General features: G+C 41.1%; 1 protein-coding gene across 11 annotated transcripts in view; it reads left to right on the forward strand.

Moving 5' to 3' along the window:
- The window catches only part of CRPPA (CDP-L-ribitol pyrophosphorylase A), a 222658-nt gene that overhangs the window by 12818 nt on the left and 183747 nt on the right, over nucleotides 1–26093 (forward strand). For all 11 annotated transcript variants that reach the window (XR_009462635.1, XM_059728956.1, XM_059728955.1 and 8 more), the window contains exon 2: nucleotides 617–896. Coding sequence is in view for 10 of the 11 variants with exons in the window: in XM_059728956.1 (XP_059584939.1) it covers nucleotides 617–896 (280 nt within the window). In the remaining variant the exon portion in view is untranslated. The remainder of the gene's footprint in view (nucleotides 1–616; nucleotides 897–26093) is intronic.

Below are 26093 nucleotides of genomic sequence, written 5' to 3' on the forward strand. Positions count from 1 at the left end.
GGCTGGAGTGCATCTATGTCCTCCCAGTACTTACAAACTCTCAGGTGCCTGGAGCGGGAGGGTCTTGCTTGTATACTCAGCAGTAAACCCAAAGCTAGACGTGAGATCAAGAAGGTATTTTTTTTTTCTGCCCAGAACCAATGAAGAGACTCTTTGGGGATTTTTTTTTTTTTTTTTTTTGGCTTTTCTCCACTGAGCTGAAGGTTCTAGTATATGTAGGTGAATGGAAATGGCAGGTCATTGGGGCACAGGTTAAGGTGGGTATTGGAACTGTTCATTAAGTTGGTTGAGGTGATTGCTTATTGGTGTTGCTAAAGGGTTAGTTCCCATCCCTGCCAATGATAATATTTGGGCATCCCCCTTCACAGAATCTCAAAGTTTTGGGAATGGGGTCATACTGAGTTTACAGATCCTCCCCTATGGCTTGTCAGGTTCAGACGCTTGCTACAGCAAAGCAGTACTACTGCTTGAAAGTGTGGGGGATTGCTTCACTGTGTTAATGTATTAACTGTAAAGTGAATTTCTCGTTTACACAAATAGTTTAAAATCTAAAAGCAAGTTCTCTAACAGAAGACGACTTGTACAACTATATTTTCCCATTCTCAATTTCTTACAGAATAAGCTGGATATCGGATATAATTGTGGTAGTGTCTCTTGAACACATTGAAACAATGAAGTCAATTATTCAGAAATATGGTCACAAACGGATTACAGTGGTAGAAGGCGGAGTGACTCGTCACCGGTCAATTTTCAATGGACTAAAAATCTTTGCAGAGAACAAGCTTTCCAATTGTCCACTCCAGAAACCCGAAGTAGTGATCATCCATGATGCTGTGAGGCCATTCATTGAGGAAGATATTCTATTAAAAGTAGTTAAGGCTGCTAAAGACCATGGGGTAAGTACTGCACAGCAACCAAGCTCTGTAAAGCTCTTACGTAATTCAAAGTAAATAGGAATTTCATTAATGTTCTTCCATGGTACCATCAATGGTGATTTTTTTGGATCATAGTTGTCAGCTTTGGGGTAACCTGCTTGACAAATTTCATATCCTAGAGCAATAATATAACTATCTGCAATTTCTGCAAAGAAACCTGCCTAATAAGAATTTACCAAGTAAAATTCATCCTGTTGGCTTTTGTATGTAAAAATCTGTTGATGTAATGCCTTGCTATTCCAGAGATTCATGCTTTATAGAAATTTATGGATGATAACTGTACCCTTGAGCTTCAAGGATTAGCTTTCATGCTTGTCCATCTCATCCTTAGCAGCCAAATACTACAGAAGTGGTAAAAGCACTGCTCCTATTATATTGCTGTATTTCTTTAGAGGCCTACACAAGGTGCTAATGGTTTAACATTAAGTATAAATACGATATATCAATGTTGTATTTTTCCCTTGATATAACTAAATTGTCAGATTCAGTTGATGGGTATAATTAAGAAATAAATGGCTGAGAAATCAGCTATGTTCTAAGAGGTAATGAGCCATGAGTTCTAAATCCAGCTGGTCATTAAACGCCAGGAAATAACAGATATGGAGGTCATTATTTCTGTTACCATTATAAAATCATTTTTATGTGACTGTGACTGTCTTGACATTTGTCGGGTGCTGCTGATGTTGGCAGCTTCAGTGTAGAATCCATTGGTATGGTAAAACAGGATGTTTCTCAATGCTGTATTAGGATTTATAGAAAGCATGTTATAAATGTTAGTTAAATGGAAATAGAAAATCATCAGTTCTTAAATGTCTTTTTCTGCATTAATGTAAGTAGATGACCTGTACTTTGCTTAGGAAGAAGATGAACAGGGTTTGAATGCATAGTTCAGAGTGGCCAACCCAAGACCATTTGTTTTTACTGGTAGTCTGCAAACTTATTACTGACAAATGTCAGTTTGAAAGTTGGATGTTCTACATAATGTAAATATAACCCTTCAGCCAGGCTGTAGGTGACAGTAATAGGGGTTGCTTGCGTTCATATTCGGGGGTTTAACACCAATTTTCTAAATCTGGCTTGAGCCCCTACTCAGAAGGCATATCTACACTGTGCACTTGTACTGCTCAGTAACTTAAAGTAATGTTACTCCCAAGTGAGCCCACACAAACAGGGTTACTGCTCAGTAAGGTGTCTACATGTGCCTTACCTCACAGTAACTATTTGGGAGCAAATTTACTTCCAAGTTGGCATAAGTTGTCATGTAGATGCACGTGGCTGTACTGTGCAGTAATTTTCTGTTACTACACAGCAATGGTGCACATGTAGATGCACCCAGCAATCTGGGAAAACAAATTTGAAGAGTGTGTTCTAAAGTAAATGAACTTCCCTACTCATGAGCAATGTTAAACTAAAATGGGGTTTTATTAAACATGAAAAGGGAACAGGCACATAACCTTAGAGAACCTTAACTATTGAATACTATGTAAAACCCAAACCACTAATAGTTTTGGTTTTATTTGACTGCAGCAGTGATTTTTATGCCATGCTGCCTCCACCCCAGGGCTCCCCTACTCATCCAACACTCAGATACCCCTGACCGCAGCCCACACCAAAATTGCCTTGCTGTCTCTCATGGCATACACCCCCCCCACCCACCGACTCTTGCCCCTTCTTCTGGCACCACGGCTCCAAATCAGCTGCACGGCCCTGCCGTGCAGCTGTGCCTATCTGAGAGAACAGTGGGATGCAGTAGCAGCTTGTGACTGAGGGGAGTGCTGTGGATGCTTCTGTGGGCCCCAAAGCCCTGAGGGAGAGCTCCCTGTAGGGCTCCAAGCTGTGCTCCCATTCAGGTGCAAGGTGACGCTGCCTTGCTCTCTGTCCATCAACACTTGAATTCAGTCCTTTCTGAGGACAGATCTTCAGGGTTTCTTACTTTTTTACGGAGAGCTCAAATGTATTTACAGGCAGGTATTCACTTCTTTTAATGGACTGTATATACATTTATGGACAGTTGCAACCTTGATACTGATTTAATGAAACCATTCAACTTTATTTTTTGGAGGGTGGAATACTTTTATGTTGAAAATGCAGTTGAAAGGTATTTTTTTTCCCCCTGCATAATGTAGTATAGGAATAATGTTGTTGCCACACTTCTATAAAAATGGCTATGATAATTTTTTTTACTTACATACTTTATACTTAAATACAGAATTAGCATTTTGTTACCTTCTGACTGGTGTGTTTTTGTTTCGGTATTTTTTCTTTTTCTGTCAATGGTGATTGATTTTTATCATACTTGGGAAACGCCAAAATATAATTTTTTCATAATTCTGCATTTTACCACCTTGTGTCTTTTTTTTTTTTTTTTTTCCCCATGAATGTGATTCCCTGATTTTGAGAGAGGTTTTTAGTGATCTCAACTGTCATTGATTTCTGCAAATGTTGGGGTGGCTCAGGACTTTTGCTTTAGAAGCTTAGGGTCCAGTCAATATCCATAGGCAAATTGCTGCAGCCCTTTGCAACCTCACTGACCTCCTGTGAGCTGCATTTGGGTGCAGGAGTCCACTCAATTACAGGATCAAGACTTTGATTTTAAATGTGTTATGTTTGCAAAAAAATCTTAGTCTGAGAGAATTATCAGTAAAAATGCCCTTTAAATGGAAGTTAGAGGGTAATAAATATTAGTTAATTTAAACTTTCAAGTTTATTTAAACTTTGTTATGAGAACAGTAATAAGTTTAAATCAAATAACTTGTTTAGGAAAGCAAACTGAAACCCTAACATTGAAATTTTACAGGGTGCATTGACACGTGCAATTAATGTGAAGGGATAAACTCTGGATTTGTTTGAGCTAGAGTACACTGCTTCTGGGCTCAGCTTTTACATGCACGCCCGGGACAGCAGCAGCTTGAGCTGGGATGGAGCAGGCTTGCGGGGGTCAGCCCTAGGCTCTGGGTGGCAGCGTCAGGCGGTGGAGGGGCTGACTGGGACACGAGTGCCAAAAGTGTGGAGCTTTGTGACTAGGTGGCAGGCAGGAGTCTGATCCCCTGGTGCCTGGGCTGACCATGTGCAATTGATACTCACTGTCATCATCCACACCATCATCACAGTTGATTATTCTGCTGTAAGATAGTGCTGTCGGGAATAGTACTATCTTATGGCAGAGTTAGTTAATTTACTGAGCTCTAATACTGGTTCACATGTAGATGGTGACACTTTACTGTGGAGCTAATTAGCCTACAACACAGTAAAACACATGTACAGATGCATCTACTTTATCTAAATCTGTGCGAGAAGAACAGAATTTTGTAATAAAGCCTGTGAGAAATCTAGGCTCCCATTCTTCATTTTATTTACATTTCACTTCCCTTTCATTCACTGCTTCTGGGATTAAGTACTGTCACCCTAGTGGATCACTCATTGTATGTGATGTGAGCATATAAAGACCATATTACCTACATGTAGTTTGGAAAGGGAGAATAATATGGCTACCAGCCTTCCCTGTGCAGGGGACTGAAATGAAACTGTCTCTTGCTCCCTGCAGAGAACAAGTTGCATATTCTATAACTATTAAAGAAATTCAGCAGTGTCGGTATTCTTCTTCCAGTTCCCAGCCGTAGCTTAGTCTCAATGTGTAAAATAGAAGCCCTGTACTTCACACTGAGGCCTTTACCAGTTGTGAGGGCAGAGTCATTTTCTGGAGTCTTTGCAGCAACCACACTTCAAGAGACATCTCACTGATACTTGTCTCTTGAAGACCTATTTCTTCAAGGAGGAGTTTCTGAAAGCTGCATTGGTTCAGGTATTGAGGCAAGGGTTTTACAGCATCACCACCATGATGAATTGATACTAGTAGGAAAGTAGGTCTAGAGCATAGGACACTGGGCTGTGCCTTAGGAGTTGAGTTCAGTTCCTGACTCAACCACAGGCTTTCCTGGGCAAGACACTTAATCTGTTATCTCCTTCATTTTGTTGTTTGATAAATGGAAATGGCAATTTTCTGTCTCTCCCAATTTTGTGAGGTGAAATCTGTTAATGATGGTGCCATGCTTTGATATTACAATGGTAAGAGACTCCACTGGGGCTGGTCTCCTCCCAGGAAAGAAAGCTTTGAGCTGGTACATGAATTTGAAGTTGTGGCAACAGAGTATTGGGCTATAGGGCAAGTTATGGCATTTTTCCTGCTTCTGTTAGGAAATAATGGTATTTGTACATGTAGGAATGGAATGAGCCATCTGTTAGAATATTTAATTGTAAAAATTAAATTATGTTAGGGTTCCCAGAGCATATTTGCATATCTAAATACATTAAAGTCAAGACTGATTGTCTTGTATCTTTGTAGTTCTGCTTTGTTATAGTAAAATTGAATAAAACAGAGTATCTTGTTTCTACTGGTTATATGGTGAATTTTAAAGTATTTGGAAGCCTGACATTTCCATTTGTCCTTTCTGATTTATCAGGAAATATGTCCACGGCACTTGTTCACTATCAGTGTCTTTCAACTATCTGTCCTTTTTGTGAATCTGATTTTAAGAGAGACTTTTGATAGTGTGAGGTTTTTTTTTTTTTATATAAAATAAATGTATCTATTTTGTATATAAAATTGAAATTGGATTACTACTCCCTTTGTGTTTATGTATTGGTAGAAATTTTTGTTTGTTTGCGGGGGGTGGATTTCCTCCACTCCCCTCACCCCGCCTATACTTAAAACTAAAAGTAAGTAACTTCCTATATGGTAGATTAAGTATGTAGAATTGTATGTGATGCAGTGGATTTTCCCGCTGCCCTTTTCTGCTAATTTTCTTTAAGATGCACAATATAGCTGTATTATCTTCCTTAATAAGCTGGATGGAGGACAAAGTCAATCGACATTTATTTTCCATCAATCAGTATGGTCTGGCTGATCATCAACAGTAGTAATTACTTCACCATGTATAGATCTATAGTTCACATTCCTACATTATGATTTTGTCCAGGTGGCTATTTTGTTTTCCCTTGTCTGACATGGTCTTCCTTTTTGAATGTCTCTTATTTTATTGTTGATGCCTTATCAGGTGTTCTTTGGATACCAAGTGGTCCCCCTTGTTTGGAGGAGCATAGAAGAGTAGCTGTTTGACTCCACTCATTCATTCAACTTTTATATGCTTCTATTGAATGTCTCTTATTTTATTGTTGATGCCTTATCAGGTGTTCTTTGGATACCAAGTGGTCCCCCTTGTTTGGAGGAGCACAGAAGAGTAGCTGTTTGATTCCACTCATTCATTCAACTTTTATATGCTTCTAAAAAGTTCTTTCCATGCTAGGGACAGATGATAAACAGTGGTGTTCTCTACTGGCACAGATCCATTGAATGGAGTGAAGATATGCCAGCAGAGTATTTGACTCCCAAAGCTCTTGGCTATGACAAGTACCTTTTTAGGGCTGCTGAGTATGAGGACCTGAAAGGAACTTCAGGTTGGATATTTGCTATTTCTGTAACAGAAGCTGGCAAACTCCCCAGACGGGGGTGGTGGGGAGGGAGGGTGGACATATGTCTTCATGTGAGAGCTCCACAGGATTTTGAGGGACCTATTCATTGGGTAGCCAAGAATCCCCATCTCAAACTTGGTATCTGTGGTTATCTTGCATAAGAAAAGTCTGGATGGAGGGAAGTTGCAACTTTTCAGTAATCAGAGTCTCATCATAATTAAAGGAAGAACAATTTTTTAGTCTGTCAATACAAAAAGTAATTTTTCTTTTGCATTATATAGAAAAAATACAAAACCGGGTAGAAGCTTCACAATAAATCACAAATAGAAAAAGGAATAATGGAATGCTACACTGTGTTCTTCTGCATACCACATAGATAGCATAAGTGTATGAAGTTTTAGTGTTCTTTAAAATGGCAATTGATCAAATAGGTTACTGCACTTCCACTTGTCAGACAAATAAATTACTTTATTACACTTACTAATCAGTTTGTTATTTGCCTGTAGGATTCAAGTGCACAGTTTATCCAGAAGTAATAAATTATGCGTAAATTTCTTGAAACGATCCCTTGATTGTGTTAAAAATGCAGCCTTGTAACCAATTAAATTCCATTTATGTTTTTGGGGTAATTTATAATTAAAATGATATGTTTCTAGAAAAAAATTCTTCATTGCCAGAAAAAGCTGGGGAAAGTGGAAGCTGCAGAAAGCAGGAATCCAAAGCCCCCAGCTACTTCACACTTGCCAACATTTTAAATAGCTTCACCCAAAAAGAGAAAAAATTGTCAGTTCTACTATTGAAAAAAAATATGATAAGACAAAGAGTCTCTTTCTCCTCTAGTAAAATTGCAACCAGACTTGATTTATTAATGTGATTTCAAGTTTCTCTTTAACTCAAAACACAAACTTCAGGATTAGAAGGTTAACTCGACTGGATTTAATGAATAAACAACATTTTCAATAATGCTCAAAGAAGAGCTCCTTCTGACCATAGTTACAGTACATCCTTAGTTATTCAAACCTGTGAATATCTTTACTAACTTGCAACTGTTGTTATTGTATAATGCACAGTTCTTTTTTTAGGTTTACTGTATTTAACATCTCTAATGTGATATGGTTTTACATTCTGCAGCACATGTTAGCATGTGTAATCATTCACAAGATGCCATAGTTTCACTTATCTGAACAAATTTAGTTATTGGAACAGCCTTTCAATTAGTTTCGAAAGGGTTTTGGATCGCCAAGAATGAACTGTACTAGGAACCAGAAGCGAAGTATAAATGTAATAGAATACAGTAAATCAAATGAATGAAAAAATGTTGAGGGACACCCCATTGCCCATAATAGAGAAATTGGAATTTGAAAGGGAAGGCTGTAAGTTGAATAAAATACTTGATTACCATTGTTACTGTATATATAAGAAATGGACACAAGTACTAACCTACAATTTGGCATTGCTTATTTGTTTTCCATTCAGTGTGTCCAGAAGTATGAATTTTTGCTACACATTTCTTAATAATTCTGAAACCTTTTTCTCAAGTCTAATGTTAAGCCATATGAATACAATCAGTAATTTTTTTTTATCAAATCTTATGCTGATATACATACGAAAGGAGGCTCTGCATGTGTATTTTTACCCTGTTATGCATAGTAGTTTCTAGGATAGTTTAAAACCCTTTGAGTAATTTCTAGGATAGTTGTTTTGTAGTTTGTTTGCTACTCTTCAGAAGACATCAAGAATGATTCCTTAATTTAAAAAATAAATAAATAAACCACGTACTGAACACCATGTAAATTATTTAGGAGAGATCTTGTCCTACCTTCCAAGATACCTTAAGTAGTACATAGGGCAGGAGCTGTGTTGCTAAGCAGTGTGTGAGCACTTGTGCATAGGACTGTAATATCTTCACACTAATTTTATAATTTGATTCATGCAGTAGTTTATATGATTTATTAATGTATTTTTTTTTTTAATATAGGTGGTAAAAGTTACTATGTAAATAACTTTTTGGACTAATATTGGTATAATGCCTTGGAAAAAAATTGCTGACAACTCATTTTACTATTCACCTTGTCTTAACAATGAGTTATATCCTTGTGACATTTTAAAATGGAACAGTACATTGTACTACATTATCAGCAGGGATCCTGGTTTTCCCTGATTTAAAAAATGACAAATTCTCTGCTAAAACCCCCCAAATCCATTATTAAAATTAAAGCTCCCCCCCCCCGCTGGTGCCCCTTTCCCCCATCCACAGCCCCTGCTCTCCCAGCCTTGCTGGAGGGGGCCCCTAGATGCCAGGGGTATGGACCCAGGTCTGTAGCCCCTTGCTTCTGCTCCCCCCACTGCTGTGGGCTCGGGCAGGGCGGCTCCCTGCTGCTGCACGTACTCCCAGGGGGCAGAGGGGACCCGTGCCTCCCAGATCTGTACCTGGGGCAGGCGCAGGCTGAGGCTGCTGCCCAGTTGGGTGGGGCTTTGGACCTGGGGCTGCAGTGCATAGCTCTAGGACCCTAGGCGGGAGAAGAACATGGCTGTGGGTGGCTTATCTGTTGGGGGGGGGCAGTTCCCCACTCCCGTGCACAGTACCGGGGGGCAGGATAGACCTGTGCCCCTTCAGATCTGTACCTGGGGCAGGTGCAGGCTGAAGGCTCGAGCTCCCACCCTGTTTTCCTCCCCTGGGGCCTCCGGAGCCAGCGGGCGCAACCCATTGCGGCTGGAAACAGTGGGGCTGCATGGGGATTCCTTGCTGGTGCAAGCTCCTCCCCCCCCCGCTACCCTGGTAACATGCCTCTAGCTCCTGCAGCTGCTTTGAGGGGCACAGCCCTGCACCACTGCCCTCACTGCACATTGCACAGAGGTACAAAAATCTGATGGTAACACTGCTGTATCTCTATAGAGTTTGTATAGGCAATAACTTTCGGGCGGGGGGCGAGGTGAGAGAGACCTAATTGTGATTGTTTACTATAGGCCATCAAACCAAGAAGGGGAGGAGCTTGATCTGGAGTTCTGTGAAGAACTGACAGATATTATGCAATCAAGGGACTTGGTTGTCATGGGCGACTTCAATTATCTGGATATAGATTGGGAGGAACACTCGGCTAGGTCAGATTGGTCATGTAGCTTTTTAACTGTAATCGAGGAGCTCTTTCTGACTTAGGAAGTGCAAATGCCAACCAGAGGTACCATTCTCCTAGACATGGTCTTGGCCAAAGGAGATGAACTGGTGTGTGGCTTGAACACTGAGGGTAGCCTGAGCAACAGCGACCATGAGCTCATCAGGTTCACTATCCATCACAAGGTTGACAAATCAACTAGCAGGATTGAAGTCCTGGACTTCAAAAATCCTGACTTCAACAGGATCAGGGCCATTAGTAGGGGAGATGATGTGGGACTGTTGGCTACGAATGTCCAACTCGGGATCCTTAAAATTCTAGTTTATTAGGCAGATTGAAACACTGTAATGAGTTAAATCATAAACCTTGGGGCTGGTCCACACACACATGCACACAGTAGCAGGCTACAGAGTCAGGTATACCTATCCTACAAGCGCTGGAGTCTGTCGTTGAGGCTTCTTTCAGCGTGGTGTTATCTTCCAGAAGGGGGTCGCCGGCTGGTCCTTCTGGCTGGACAGGTCTGGTCGAGTTGGAGATGAAGAGGGCGCCACCGAGGGTCACTTTTCACTGCCTTTTATCTGTCCCTGGCAGACTTTGGTGACTCCCCAGTTTTCAGGTTTGCCCAATTCAGGGGTCGTTGACCCTCGTGGGACTTCCCGCTCCCCCGCCCCCTCGGTGGCTACTGGACGGCATCTGTCAGCCCCAGGGGTCGTCTGCATGTACGTGCAGGTTTGGGAGTCCATTGATGAATTTTGAATAGGGCTCTGGGAGCGGTCGATCTGGAGATATTCAGCCCAAAAGTTGGTCCCCTGTGTTGATAAACTCAGGCCAGGGCTTCTAGCCCTTGATCAGTGAGGTTTAGAGATTTCCCGGTTGTTACATTGTCTTCTATTGAGTTCTTCCCTTGGTTGATCTGCAGCTTCCCAGGTGTTAATTGCTGTCTGCTTCCATGTTACACATTCAATCACTGATTCACTCGCTCTTTCAGGGGCCAGCCTGATACAGGGAAGGACAGTTTGATTCCTGTCTTTGTTAACATTGTTACAATGTATAACTTACTTATGAAACTAAATACATTCAGTTGAAAGATGAAAGGTGAGGAGTATAAAATATAAGCTACAAATGCCATGGCACACAAATAGATAAAAATACCAAAATACAAGGGGAGATACAAAATGCACACATACAAATTTTAAAACACAATTCCTTATCTTAAAGTGAAAGAAAGAGGAAGGAAGGAAGGAAAGGTAGAAGAGGAAAAACATATCCAAGTAGGGGAGAGCAACTGCAGGCAAGAGGAAAAGGGGTTTCTGCTACATTATTCCCCCCCTTGACATCGGCCTTACACAAGGGTGATGTCACTATACTGTTTGAACACCATTGTTCAGCTATATAGATAGGAGGTGTCATCTTCAGCTGGTTTGAAGTTAAAACAAAACTTAGGCAGTTAAAAGATATTGACAGAGAAAAGCCTTGGGGGGTGGAGAGAGAAAATAACATAACGAGGTTGATTTGAACAGTTACAATGGTATAGTTGTCTCTTTGCTTATTAAAATATGACTTTGAATGCAGTTTTTTACACACATCTTGTTATACTGATATTCTAAATAGCATTTAAATCCTTAAGAGAAGTACAGAGAAAAAATAAAAACAAAACAAAACCCAAAAAACAAAGTACACATGACCCTTAATAAATATCCTTTTGCTAACCAAGTGGAATATAAAACTTTTTGAGAATTGCTGCCCTTGTTTCAAATATCAGAACAACTTTCCAGTCCAATCGGACGGAAGTGTTCTGGTCTGGGATCCACAGACAGGTCCAATTTTTAGAGGAGGTATTACCAATTACTCTTATTATATTTTTATGATATCATATGTATTTCAATTGACAACTTAAAACAAACAAACACAAAACATATAACAAGACAACCCAAACAGACCAGACAATTTTTGCCATGGCTGTGATAAGGAAGATGCTGCTGATAGTAGTGAGGCCTCATGGTTTGTTGGTCACCTTTGACTACACTGTGGTTTCTGCAAAAGAAAACAAACACACACAAACCTGCCAAGGAAGACTCCTTGCAGTGGCTGATTACTCATATTTACAAAGTGCAATGCTGACGTGCAGTGGCAGTGCACACAGCATTTTCCATTCTTTGGGTGCTTTTCTTTTATAGTGAAAAAGTGGAGCAGTTGCCTACAGGAGGGTGGCCATCCTAGGTTAAGGATTTTTTGGCCTTTTCCTGCCTCAACATCGGGGTAGGCACTGATGAGCCTATCTGATGCGTATTTTCCAACAGCTCAGAGCCGTTCCTTCCTGCTAGCCAAGAAGGGTGGCCGGCAGGATTAAAGACTGGTTACCCTGTTTCTCAAGGTTCAGGTGGTTGGTGGCTCACTTTTTTTTCTTTTTTCTTTTCTCCAAGCTGGGTCACTGGGATGCTCTCCTCATGACACAAGGAATCCTATTAACAAGGCTAGATTCAGGGTTAGATCTATTCTGCCCCCTTAAACAGTTTCAGTTGGGAAACATGTACCCATTTTCCTGATTTAGGTCCCATTTCCTCCCGAATACATTTAGTGCAGCTCCGGTGTTCAGGAGTGCACTGGTATGCCCTTGAGTTCCCACCGTAACAGGTATTTGGGGTCTCCCTCCTGGAACCCAATTGAGGGTCCCCAATTTCTCCCATGAGCCAGGGCTTTGCTCAGGGGTCCCATTACGGGGGCTCCGTCAGTGCTCCTTGGAGACCGGGGCTGAGGCCACTACCCTGTTAGAATGGGGAGGTGCTGCTCCCTCCCTAGTCAGCTCTGCCATTCTAATAAGCTTACCTCTAAATCAGGGGAGTACATCAAGAACTTGGTGAACAGCTGTTCACCAGGATGCCCCTGGGGAAGACCAAGAGCAATGGATACAAACTCCTGGAAGGCTGCTTCAGGTTCAATTCCAGGAAAAACTCCTTCAGAGTCAGGGTTTCCAGACTGTGGAATAAACTCCCTCCAGTGGTAGTGTAGTCACCTACCCTGGAAGTCTTCAAAAGGAGACTGGACAGTCACCTTGCTGGGGTCACTTGACCCCAGTAGTCTGTGCCTGTCTAGTGCAGGAGAACTGGCCCTAGTGATCGACAAGGTCCCTTCCAACCCTTAATTATAAATGGATGAATCTAACTGCAGTGCCTCAAAGCTATTGTGTTTTTATTGCCCCTTTTACCCGTAGCCTGCCTCAGGTGGGAGTGAATCTTTTCCTCCTGCATTCTCCCAGAAGTTAGGGAAGAAGCAAATTTCTCAGCTTGTGCCAGTTGGCCACTACTATCTTCCTGAGTTGCTTCCTCTGTGTTTGCCAGAGCATTTGGGGACAGGCTTGCTGCTGTGCTCTTTGCTCTCTATGCTTGGTTCATGTAGATGAGGCAGCCGTGTCTGGGAGCAGAGCCCCCCTGCTTCTTTCTTTGTAATCTGATGTACATATGCAAGGAGGCTCTGCAGGGGTATAACAGGGTTTAAAATCCTTTGGGTAGTTTCTAGGATAGTTTTAAAAAAACAAAAAACCTATATCAAGGCCTAACTTTACTATAATCAGTAAGCATTGCTTTAAATTATGATTAAAATATATTGAAGTAGTACACATCTGATGCTAAAACTTTAAAGCAAGTCAGACTGCTGAACTAATGGCAGTCACTGGCCAAGCACTCTGAACCAGGCGTTGTTGAAGTGTTTAACCAGTTGTTGATGGCAGACTCTTCTGCAGTTGCAGAAAGCATCTTTTAGTTTGCTTGCTCTAGCTCTCTTGACTAAATGATTTGTTGAAGGTTGAGAAACAAATATACAGTTTAAATAGGAAGAAAAACTTGTTTTTCTTCTTTCAATCCTCACCTAAAACTAAATGCTCAAGGGTAAAATGGAATGACTTTAAAATCTTAACAGAAACAATTAGTTCATTTTGGTATATACAGGTACTTTCTATGTTTAATCATTCAGTTTTAAATGCAAAACATGTTTTAATTAACTTTTTTTCTCATTATCCCTCCATTAAGGTAATTTTATTTTACTAATAAAAACAGCTGTAATGTTTTTTGTGCATTTTAATGAACTTTAAATATCTGCTTAAGTAGAGACTGGCACACATCCTGTGTAAAAAGCTAATCTAATTAAATAAGAAATGTTGTTTACCATTTTTTAATAAAATGAATCTGAATAAATGTATGTTACATTTTTATAAGTTTTAAAATATATCTGTAAAGAACTGTATCCTTCCTGTTACAGGGGTCAGGATGGGGGAGAGAAACAAAAGGAAGTACTGAATTTACTGTATGAAGTAAAGGCCACATGTACCATATTCTTGCATACAACACACTCCAGAATATATATGCACCTTATTTTCGAAAGGCAGAATGAAGAAAGAGATTTTTGTAGAGCTACTGCTGCATATAACAGGGTCAGAGCCTAATTTTTCAGGTGATGCACCCTCCCTTTTCTGCTTAACCAAAGCTGAAACCTGCTACTGAAGATTCGTCTCCATGGGTGGATCTGTGATTTTTGAAAGGTGCTAAAGGGTTTTCAGGACTATGAAATAGGAGGAGAGAAACCAGAAACAGCTAGCAGACAGCAAAAATGTCTGAAGAAAGGTTATGTGGATTAGTGAAACAGGAAGATAACTGAAAAGCAGAGAATACTATTAACACCTATGAAGTGAGGGACAATGAACATTAAGTCATTTGACTCCCTCAGATGTCCAATTGACTCCCTCAGATAAATAGTAACGCTACAGATGCTGCACTGTGGAGCAGGACCAAAGCAGGGTGCTTCTGCCCTGGGCAGAAAATCAAATTCCCTGTTTAAGAAATGCACCCCAATTTTGCGGGGTTGATTTTATTTTTTTTAAATTATTTTGTGTGTGTATGTGGGCAGGGGGAGATGCATGTTGTATATGAGAAAATACGGTGGTTACAAATGGATATACTTTAATGGTTACCAACCTATGAGAATCAACATTTCTTTAAAGAAGTAAAAAGTATAAATGCAAACAAAATAAGGTTAAAATTGAAGGTGCTTTTTGGTATTTTAAATCCTCATTAAAATTGATCATCTTAAATCAGTCTGTTCTTCACAGACCAGACCAACAGGTAGTAAATGTTGTGGTGGTAACTAATGAATGCAGTAGTTCATAGTAGCTTTCTTATATCTTTCAATAGAATGTGTTTAGTGTGTTAAAGATTTACAAATAGTTTTTATTGTATTCTGTTTTGTGAAAGAGCAGATTTCTGTCTCCTTCTGGAACTATTAAAGGTGGCTCCAGAGATCACTGAAAGCTTTTTTTTAAATTAGAGGTTGTCATTTTATTAACAAATCTGTGTCTGTTCAAGAGTCTTTATCAGCCTCAGGGCTTGATCTAGTTTTCAGATCTGTGCTGCTTGTTGTGCATCATAAGTGCTTGCACAAGAATGGGTAATACCTTATTTTGGGAGTCAAACTGCTGTACGTTATGTAGAGTTTAGAAAGCAGGAGCAACCTGTTTTAAATACATGGTTCTCCTTCAAGCTACTTTGTAATTAGAAAAAAAACACCCCTATGCCTTGTCTCAGAGGAGTGGAGCATATAGGAATATGTTCACTAGATAGTACAGAAAGTACTGAGTTCAGAAGTATGGCAAGTTTCTCAGTGTGGCTATTTGATGTCAGCCCAGATGGCTGAGGAGAGAGCCATCCCATGCCCAGTCCATTTTAAGGTGCCAGTTCTCAAAGGTGCAGGGATCTGAGGAGGCTTGGGAAAGGAGGTGACTCCAGTTCTACATGCAGAGTGTGAACTTGAAACTTTTACAGTGGAGATGATGTAGCAGGCTGAGGCAGAAAGAAGTTGAGTAGAAGAAAGGGAGTGAGACTTAAGGGGAGTCAAAAATCCTAAAGCGCAGATTTAAGAGGCTGAGAATTGGGTACAAGGGATTCATAGAATTCTTAAAAGCATGAGCCTCCCTTCTATTTTGAGCCACTTTTCAGGGTGTGTGTTGAACATGGGTACTAAAAAGTCCATGATTAGACAGGAAACTCGCATTTTTTTTTTAAAGTTTTAAAGAAATACTTCTGCTGTTCCCTGACTTGATGTATAACTGCTTTAGGGATGCCATTTATTTTGTAAAGATACTTCTGAACCAGGAGCAAGACTCTTGAGTAAGGAACTCTGTTTTGCATAAGTGTACAAAATGGTTTCCAAGAGAATCTTCCATGATGGGGTAGGCCAGTGATTCTCAACTGTGACATGCTAGGGTGTCTTGAAATCCTCGCAATGGTGCTGTTGGGGTCCTATGCAATGTTTGCACTGTTAGATGTGCAAACATGATTTATAAGATAAACCCAGTGATTTTCAAAGAGGAATTTATGGTGTCAAAACATTCTGACCCATTGTAATTTTTTTTTTTTTTTTTTCCCAGTCATGGTCAACTCTGTGACATTGAGTAAGTCCTCCTGGAAACGGTGTCTAGGAAGTGTAGTATCCCAGAAGACAGCTCGGGTAGGGCAGCAGGAACTTCCTGGTATGGTATCTTGGGAGCCATTAGAGTACTGTGTCTACTTGCTTCTTTTCCAGTAAAGAAAATTCATCTTTTTGACTTGACAGACATGTACTTCAACTTGGAGGGCTGATTTTTTTTTTTTTTTTTTTTAAGGAATGAATGGTACCTATGAGTACACCTGCCTCTTGGCTCCCATGTGACTGCCTGGTTGGGTCTACTCCCACCTGCAGGCTGGTCTGCAGCCTGCCCAAGCGCTTTGTGGCAGGCACCAAAAGGTGCTGTGCCACACTGAAGTTACATTGCTGTCTTCCCCTGCTTGGGGGAGTATCTTGACCCAATTAGTCATGCACTTGCTGTGTGTTCTCTGTCCTCATGAATAGGGACCTACCGAAATAGTGGCAAAAGTGTTGTGTTGCTCCTTTAATCTTGAAGTTTTCCCTGCGTGCCACCCTGCCACTGATTAGAGGAGGGTCCCTGCCACTTACTGCTTGCTCCTGATTGGTGGGGAGGCAAAAACTTCGTTTTTTGCCTCCTCGCCAGTCTGCATTAAGCAGTGGGACTGCTGGGGGCCCTCAGCCAATCGGCAGCAGGAGGCAAAAACTGTGCCACATTTAAAACTGGTTTTTGCCTCCCTGCTGATCAGGAGGAAGTGTCAGGCAGTGGGGCCCCTCCACCAATCACCAGTGGGAGGGGGACGCATGGTTGCAACTGCAAGATTAAAGGAGCCACCATGCAGCTCACTTCTGCCATGATTTCCTTGAATTCCTTTCTGCACAGTTTCAACCCAGAATAGTTTCTAGTCTTGTGATTTAAGTACTCCTGTAGGAAGTGGGAATGACAGGAATGAAACCCCTTAGGCTGAAGAGGAAACTGAACATGGATTGCCCAGGAATGGGAGACTCATTCAAATATTGTAATCTCTGGGCATTTTAAATAGTCAGGGTCAGGATTACCTCTTCCCCCTCACTGTAGTTGTCACTGTTTTGTAGGAATTCTTACTGGTGTGTTAGATTAGTATTTTTATAGATATCAGGTGAAACCCCTGGAATGACTTAGGAAGGGTTGGGCAGGTGGTGTGTGCAGAATTGCTTAGCTGTGTCCAAATTCGACTTTTTACACTTGTGCAAACTAGGCATCAAGTAGGGCATTTTATGGATTTTAGCTGGATGGGGGCTAACAAACCACCATTTAAGCACTGAAGTTGCACTATAGCAAAATGGCAGATCCAGCCAGGATCTGGAGTCTGTTTCCCAGCAGCCTCTTCTCATGTCACTCCACCAGGCCTCCATTGAGACCCCAGGAGCAGTGGGGCTGTGACAGCGTGGGGTCAAGTTCTCCATAGAGACCAGCCCAAGCAGCATGCTGGCAGGGCACATGGCTGGGCAGGGTTGGGGCTGGGATTTTGTGGTGGTGACAGTGTGGGTTGGAGCTGGGGCACAGCTGTGATCTGCTTCCTGCACAATCCTGGGGCAGTGGATTGCAGTTCTGTCCTGGCTTTCGCTTGTGCTGTCACTGCCACAAAATCCAGGCCCTGGTCCTGGAGCAGCTCCCCATCCAGCCACATTCCCTGCCAGTGCTGCTCAGGCTGATCAGATGGAGATGCTGTCCCTGCGCTGTCATGGTCCTGCTGCTCCTGGGGTCTCCAGGGAGACCTACCAGAACAATGCAGGCAGGGGCTGTTTGGAAATGGAGTCTGCCGCAGGTCCTGTCTGGCCCACGGGCTGGACTTCACCTACCCCGCACTATAGGCATCTAAATCCTTTTTAGGATCTAGCCAACAGTTTTAATCTTGGTAAATGTATATTATGTGTATTATGGTATAAGGTATGTCTATAGCTCCACAACAAGCACTTCAGGTATTCAGGTATAGTACCAGCTGTCTAGCCATAGGTCCAGTAGGTTTATACTAACTCTAAAGCTCTTACTCTGTTAAATCCAAATGGTAACTCTCCTTTACATCGTCCTGCTGTAACTTGCAAAATCTTTTGTTGCAAAAAGTTTCACTGGCAGGAACTGTACTGTAATGTGAATTACTACTTGGTTATTGAAAGGTGGATTTCTTTGAAAGGGACCTGTGGTCCTTTTTGTATTTAAAGGTGTGTGTGCACGTGCTCACACACACACACACACACACACACACACACACACACACACACACACACACACACACACTTTTTGTTTTTTTACAAAAAAGTGAAGAATGTATTTTTAAGGCCTCATATACTTGTTACACTTCAGACGTGAGTAGCTGGTTAACCACTTCTTAAGTTGTGATCCAGCCACACTTTCAAACAGTTAATGACCTAATAAAACTAGGAATAAGCCACAAACTTGTTCTACAAATATTGTGTACTTTTGTGAATTTTTCCTGTCCCATTCATTGAACGAGTGGCCAACTACTCCCTGTGACTGGGAGCCCCATAAGCTGATGGGGCTTCCAGCTGTGGGGGGTATCCCAGTGCTGTTTGCAGCTGGGGCAGTGTCCCATGTGCTGCCATGGCTGGGAGTCTAGCAGGTGACACAGGCTGTCCCTGTACTAGCAATAAGGCTTGATCAGATCTGATGGTGGATCCTACAGTCATGCCTCCTGCATACATATGTGGCTCGTACATCAGATCCTATCATGGCTTTACCTGAACATCTAGCAGGGACCTAATTTGATGTTGGAAGTGACATTATTATTTGTAGTAGCAGCAGTGTTCTCCTCAGGTTTTGTTGGCCAAATATCTCAGGTTTTAACGGCCAAATATCTCAGCATTGTACCAGTGCATCCAAACCGGAAAATATAGGTTAGCTGTCTGTTCTCATTACTCATGTTGACTGGAATACATAAATTAAATATTGTAAATATATATTTACAATATCTTTCCTTTGAATAATTCATGATTCCTAATAACACAGGTTGGGAAACTTGCCTTTTTATATTAATGCATGTCTTAATTATTTCAAAAACACTGGTAGCAATTCACAGAACAAACCATATGTGCAGTCCAGATGTGGCTGTATTGCATATTATTCAAAAGAATAAGTAGATTGTAAGAAAGTCTTGAAGCAATATAGCTACTAATGCTGCCATTTAGTTAAAACTATAACAATTGGGGTTTGTTTTGTATTGTTGTATGTAACTTTATTTTAAAAACGATCGGTTTTTGTTTCTATTTTGTGTTTTATTCAGATCGTTTCAGAGAAATAAAGTACAACAGAATATCTTAAATTTAGTAAGTTACAGTACTGTAACAAAAGTGAGTTTGTTGATTAGTTTCACAGATGTTAGGGGCTGGAAGGGACCTTAACGATCATTGGCTCCAGCCCCCCTGGTCTTGGGCAGGAAAGACTACTGGGGCCAGATGACCCCAGCAAAGGTGGGTGTCAGGATGGTTTTTGAAGATTGCTGGGGTGGGTGACTGTACTACCTCTGGTACTGTACTGTACCACCTCCAAACTCTCGGCGCTTGACTTGTAAAGAAGATGATGAAACAACAGATGAAATGGCAGGAAAATTTTTGAAGTCTATAGCAGGGGTAGCTAGAGTTACTCCCCCCCGGGAACCACATCCGATCCTCCACCAAAGTTCAAGAGCTGGAGGCGGGGAGGGGAAGGGGAAGGGGTGAGGGGATGCTGAGCGACCTGGAGCGGAGGTGTCCTCCATCCCCTCATCCCCCTCCCCCACCACCACACTGATCCTCTCCGGCTTTTCCCACTGGGAGTGTGCTTTGGAGTAAGCGGCTCAGCTGCATCTCCTGCCCCATCAGCCCAGTGCCTGAGCTGGCAGTCCCGGAGGAAGAGAAGGAGGGAGGAGGGTGGGCTCGGGGTGCACTACCTGCGGAGAAAGCCAGAGTGGCGAGAGATTCAGGCTGCACTGTCCTCCAGAGCCTCCTTGGGGAGAAGTGGGTGAGGTTTTAGCCAATTTCCAGAGAGCTGCAAGTACTGTGCTGGTGAGCCATGGTTTGGCCACCATGGGTCTATAGGATGCTCCATATCCCCTACTATTTATGAAAATCAAAATAGAAGAATACTTTGCTAATCTGCATTTCATAATCTTCATACTTCATAATTCTTATTTAATTAAAAAACAGCCTGTGCTCCATTCTAAACAATGATTCATAATACTAGCATTATATAACTAGAATAAATATCATTTATGATTTTATTATTTTTTCCAAAATTGCCTAAGAGAAAATTATGATGAATGGTCATATAAACATTTTTCTTTTTTTTAAAGAACTAAATTACAGTTCTTCACATTAATTAACAAAGTCCTGTATATGATTCAGTATTGTTCCATGTGGTGTTTTCTCTCTGGGACTTTATTTTATATTGCCTGGTTTTTGATTGTCCTATGCTCAAACTAGTACCTCTAGGTCCATTTTTTTTTTATACTGCTCAGTTTAAAAATTGACACACGTAGTCAGTGAATCCTGTCTTTCTCTGCCTTTTTGAGTGTAGATTTCCATTTCTTTTAAGAAACCTTATTAGAACATTTTACAGATTAAACATTGAGTCTCTACAGTATAGATTAAGCCACAGGTATGATTACTTGCAGTTTACAAATGAGAGGTGGTACATATGAAATGCCTTAGAATAAAAACTAAGAAATAAGCAAGGAAAATAACCCTGCAACAACAAAACCCAGATAGATGCAATCCTGGTCAGTAGTTTCTTCTAGAGCAGCAATTTCCCAATCAGGGTGCTGTGACTCCCTGGTATACTGTGAAATCCTTTTAGTGGGGGAGGTGGGGCTACACAGTATTAATAGGATAAACCCCCAAAGACTTCAAATATGTCAAAAATATTCTGATCTGTTGTGGTCTTTCTGAGTTCTCTGCAACAGAAGTTTGCTCCATTAATTTTCCATATTAAAATAACAAGTGGAAGCCGAGAGCTGGCATTTTCCTAGGAGTGCCTTGAGTCTAAAGAGGTTGAGAACCACTGTTCTAGAGTCTTACAGAATCTCTTTCAACATGTCAGAGCTAATGTGAGCTCTGACATCTCTTTTGTCCCCCCCAATTACACAGATACAATACACTGATAAAGTTAACTTATTAGAAAAAGTGTTTTTCTTTTGGTTTAATGGTATCATAAATATACATTAAATTTGTTTAAGCCATCCTGTCTTTTTGAAGTCATTTTGGTATACAGAAAGGTGTCAGCTGATTAACATTGGATCAAAGTATATATTAAGTTTCTGATTAAACATCCTGTCTCTTGCAGTTAGGAATAAACACAATTATAACTTCTTCCTTCCTGATGTTAGTTAACATATGCCCAATTTCAGTGAGTTTTACCATTGTCCCTGGCCAGCTGGGTAAACAGACTTTAAGGAAATTGAGTAAATTTTAGCATGAAGCTTCTCTCCCCATGTTTAAAACTTCTTGCACATGTTCTAGTTAACCCTCTCTTTGTCTTACGGCAGGTTGCATTTAGTATCTGTTTTTGAACAGATGTAATTAACATTTCAGACACGGGTACACTTGGGTTTTAGGTCACATTTACCAGTGTAGGCTATGGGCTACTGATAAAAAAATTAAAAATTCCCCATACAAATATATTATGTAAAACTGGCCTTGGATGCATTAATAAAAACTGCTGCAGTGTTTCACCAAGTTTGCAGTTGGTCTGTGATTCATTAATCTGAGTTGTTTATAATATTTTAATATCAGTTTGGTTGAAAACACCACCTTTCAAAGACGGTATTGAAGATTTTCCCCAGTGTTGTTGTTTGGGGTTTTTTTTGGGGGGGGGGGAGGGGAGGGTGGATTTTTTTTTTGTTTTTTTAATGAAAGTTTGTAGGGTTTTTTCATCATAATATTGGAAAAGGTGAAATCCTCATGCTACATACCAGGTGAAATGTGTAAGTTGTATGTTGGACCTCTTTTCAGGAAAAAGGAATCTTGTTTCACAGCATCTTTTATAGCCTCAGGGTTGTAGCAGGCACAGCACTGCATAGCACAGCCCAGTACAGCTGGTGTACTTTGCCACAGTGTGGTTGAATCTACATTCTTCTATCCCAGACTCTAGCATTCCCCATGCACTGGGGTACAAGGGATCTCAACAGATAAGAAATTTGTGGTATAGATATGAGGGCATAGGGTTCCCACATCCTTCACAGTGAAATCAAAGCATTTCTTATAGGTCAGAGCCCCTCTACAGAAGAGATGGGAGGTAGTCCTTAACAACAGTTAGGTAAAACTTGGGGAAAAGGTTTTAATAAGAAAGAAACATAAAATATGATGCAATGAGAATAGATATTTCAAATCAACTATAAAGTAGCCTTGAATTTGCATTGTGCAATAAAGTGATTAGAGACATTTTCCAGAACTAGTTATTGCTCTCTGTTTAATATATTCCCTATTTCAAGTTCAGTTACAAAAAAAATATTTCATTAAATATGTGAAATATTTTAATCTCATAATTATGAGTTTTTGCTTTTTGCTTTGAAGATGTTATTTTATAAATTTGGAGTAAGCAGTCTTTCAGTAAAGACAATTCCGCTAAGTGAAATGGTAATTACTGTATGTGGCTGAAGCATGTTTATTATTATAGATGTAATTGGTTTGAGTGCAGATGTCTGAGTAAACTTTCATGTTTCTACCTGTTGCATTCATAGATTCACAGGTATTGCCTTTACTTCTGTTTTTGATAATAGATGTGGTTGTGAATGCCCACCATTGAAAGCCATTTGATTTGTGTAAAAGAATATTTTCCATGCATTAACATGTGGAAACAGTTTGATAGATTAGGATGAGAAGAAATTCATCATAGTGATTTTGAGCTGTTTAGCTGGCTCATAGCCAGAGTTAATTTAGTGTGAATCCCAAGGAGACTGTAGTATTTGATAACTTGCAAGTAAACTTTTACTTAATAAAAAAATCCGTGACAGGTTTATAAATAGTTGGATATGTGTCTGCCTATTCTAACTTAACAAATTTATGAACAGCATCTTTTACAGTCAATAAAAACTTGGAAGGAAGTATTTGTATCTCTATGAAATTAAACTGTTCTAAGTTTCACAAACGTATTGAGCTAACTTAATCTTCAACATAATTCAGCTGACTTTAGTGTAGTTTCACGATGAATATATTTTCCTGTTGTGTGTGATTTAACCCAACTGATTTCAGGACAAAATCTCAAACAAAGCATTGAATTTTAAGTGATAGTTACATTCTGGATAGGGAAGGCAAATTTCTTCCTCTTTAGGTGATAGAGCACTGTTCCACACTTTGTTTTTTGTCAGAGTAGAGGGGGGTGACCTACACCTCTTCCATGTAGGATTGTTTTTAATACTTGAATAAGAAGCCATGGACCCACGATGGTTGATCACTGGCCCAACCAGTTGTAAAAAAAATTATCCATTACAAAACCTAAAAATTATGCCAGATTGCCTCAAAAAACCCAAGATAATGGAAGAAATTGTGTTAAGGAGAGAAAAATAAGACAGCTTAGAAATAGTGCAAATTTTGGAGAAAGCATGGAGAAAACTAAGTAGAACTATGTTTTTTATGTCAAAGATGACATCCTAGAAAATGTTAGCTAAAATATCATCCATACTATGTGCTAAATTAATAGGTAAGTTTGAACTGTGTTACATTTGTAGGGGTTTTTTCTGCTCGGGTCATAATGGAATGATTGATAAAGTGATTATAATAAAAAACTGTCAGCATGAGAAATTCTAGTCCCCTTTTTACAAAATGTGCTCCTGGTATGACAGTGGTTTCTGAGAAAATATATCAGACAATTTAAACTGGTTAACTAATTACAGAAAAGCTATGAGTAACCTGCTTTTCAGTCTTTCCCAGGACCTTTTATCACTTTTGCACATGACCAATGGAGACGTAATGGACCTTCCTGTACTATATTGTCTCCTGGGTTATAAGAGAAATTATTTTCTTTTGTTCCATTTGGAGCTTTGTGGGCCCTGTCATCCCTTTAATCCAGAAGAAGAGACCCTTTTACCATTTTACACAAATTATTCATATACTTTTTCTGTTGTTTGGAGTATTTAGCTCTGCCCTTGTCCTTCTCTGCAATATCTCTGCCCTCTGCACCTTTGTGCACAGGTGATCATCCCATCTCTGTCCTTGCTGTGTGCATGTGAAAGGATCAGTTATATAACTGGAGTTCATGATCATGCATAAAAGGCTGTACTTAGTGACATAACTTTCTCTTATTATATGCATACCACTTGTATTGCTAAGCAGTTTTGGACCTGGAGAAAAGCAGCCATGTTAAGTTACAGAAGATAAAAATATCTATTATAAAAACGCTGTGATGTAATATTTTGTGTTCAGATGCCAGTGGCAGAGCACCTTTGGTGCCTGCTACTTTTAAGGGCTGAGTGCAGGAAGCAGGGCAGCTGGCAGGTGCAGGCCAGCCCTGTTGAGGTGGCCACATGACTGCAGGAGGACCAAGGGATTGGAGGAGAGGGCTGAGCAGCCTCTATTTTAGTTCAGACCATGGGGGCTGATCTAGCGGTTGCTGCAAACGGCTGGGGAAAGAACACCGCTTGGCTAGAACTGCTCAGAACATCTTGGAGGTAAGGGCAGTAGCTATGGGGATGGCAGTAGGCTCCTGTTCCTGGGGCATGACCGAAAACTACACCCTGCTGGTGAAGGATGGCCTGGTGGGACTACCTGTGGTGGGGTTGTTCCTCAGAAATGGTAGGCTACTTGCCTCCCCAGTGAAAGGCAGGTGGGGCACCTTTATAATCCCAGCTCCCACTACCCAGTGGGTAATTTTAGAGCAGGGACAAGGCCAGGCATGTTTGTGGACATCTGTGCCCATAGGGTATAAGACCCCAAGCCCCAGTGAGAGGTCACAAAAAGGTGCTGGTGAGGGAGTGGGAGTATGTAGAGAGGCCCACAGAGGGTAGGGTGCATAGTGGTGCCAGAAGGGCTATGCATGTGGGGTGTAGAGTAGGGTCTGCACAGGCAGGCCCAAAGGGCGGCACCAGGGGGTGTGTAGAATAGGGTTGTTCAGACAACCTGAAGGGCTACACGTGGGTCAACCCTCATAAGAGTGACAACATGAATAAGATGCCTGGAGAGCGGCTAGTGGATGAGTTCAGCCCAGCATAAGGCCAGTGGCTGCAGGGTCTGAAGGGCTGTGTGAGAGCCGGCCAGAGTGTGAGTAGGAAAGCCTGAAGGGCTGTATAGAGTAGGGCCCAAGGGGGACCCAGAGGGGCTGCACGAATCCATGGCAGGTTGAGAGTGGCCCAGTGAGGGGCAGTATGAATGCGGCCTTGTGAAAGGTGGTGGAGTGTGAGAGTAGAATGCTAGAGGCCCAGCAAGGGGCAGAGTTTAGCCTGGCCTCAGGTCAGAGCTGTTACTAATTGGCGATGCCATCTGTGAGGCATGGGATATGTTGTAGGGAAAGTTGGAGCCATGTCTAATGGCCCAGGCATCGGGGCATTAAATGGGCAGCCTCCTGCGTATTTACATCAAACTTATTAAGCAGTAAATTATGGCAGGCGAGATAGGTCAGACTGGCCTAAATACAGGGGTGGGCCAACATTGAACTCTGGCCCTGAACAGTTCTCCTGTCACAATGCCCATTTGAGTTTCTAAATAGTCATAAGTCCAAGGAAAGAATTGGCAATGGAAACTCATTCCCTACAGAGCTGTAGCAGTTCTGTTCTTACAGAGACTTTTGCTGCTGGATATATGGTGGTTCCAGAAGAGGTTTTCTAGGTACACTGATTATGACAATTTATGGCCCTATTTTGCAATAGCAAATGCTATTCCAAGGTTTCCATATCAAAGGCAACAGTTAAAGTAAGGTAAAGTATGAGGCCAACTTATTTTAATGTGCCTTATAAATGGCAATTTTATGTTACTTGTGCAAAAGCAGGTATCGAATGTAGGCACGAACAGCTAAAGTGCATTAAGGTGTGTATAGACACGTTAAGGCGCATTAATGCTGTGTGTGGATTGACTTGGGAGTAATTTTAGTCCCATGTCAGTCCACACACACAGCATTAATGCACTTTAATGCGTGCGCATGTAGACATGAGCCTAAATCACCTTTAATGTGCATTAAAATTAGGCATGCCTAAATGCATGTTTAGACATGCCCAAAGGGTTA

Source organism: Alligator mississippiensis, chromosome 5 (assembly GCF_030867095.1).
Source record: "Alligator mississippiensis isolate rAllMis1 chromosome 5, rAllMis1, whole genome shotgun sequence".
NCBI lineage: Eukaryota > Metazoa > Chordata > Crocodylia > Alligatoridae > Alligator > Alligator mississippiensis.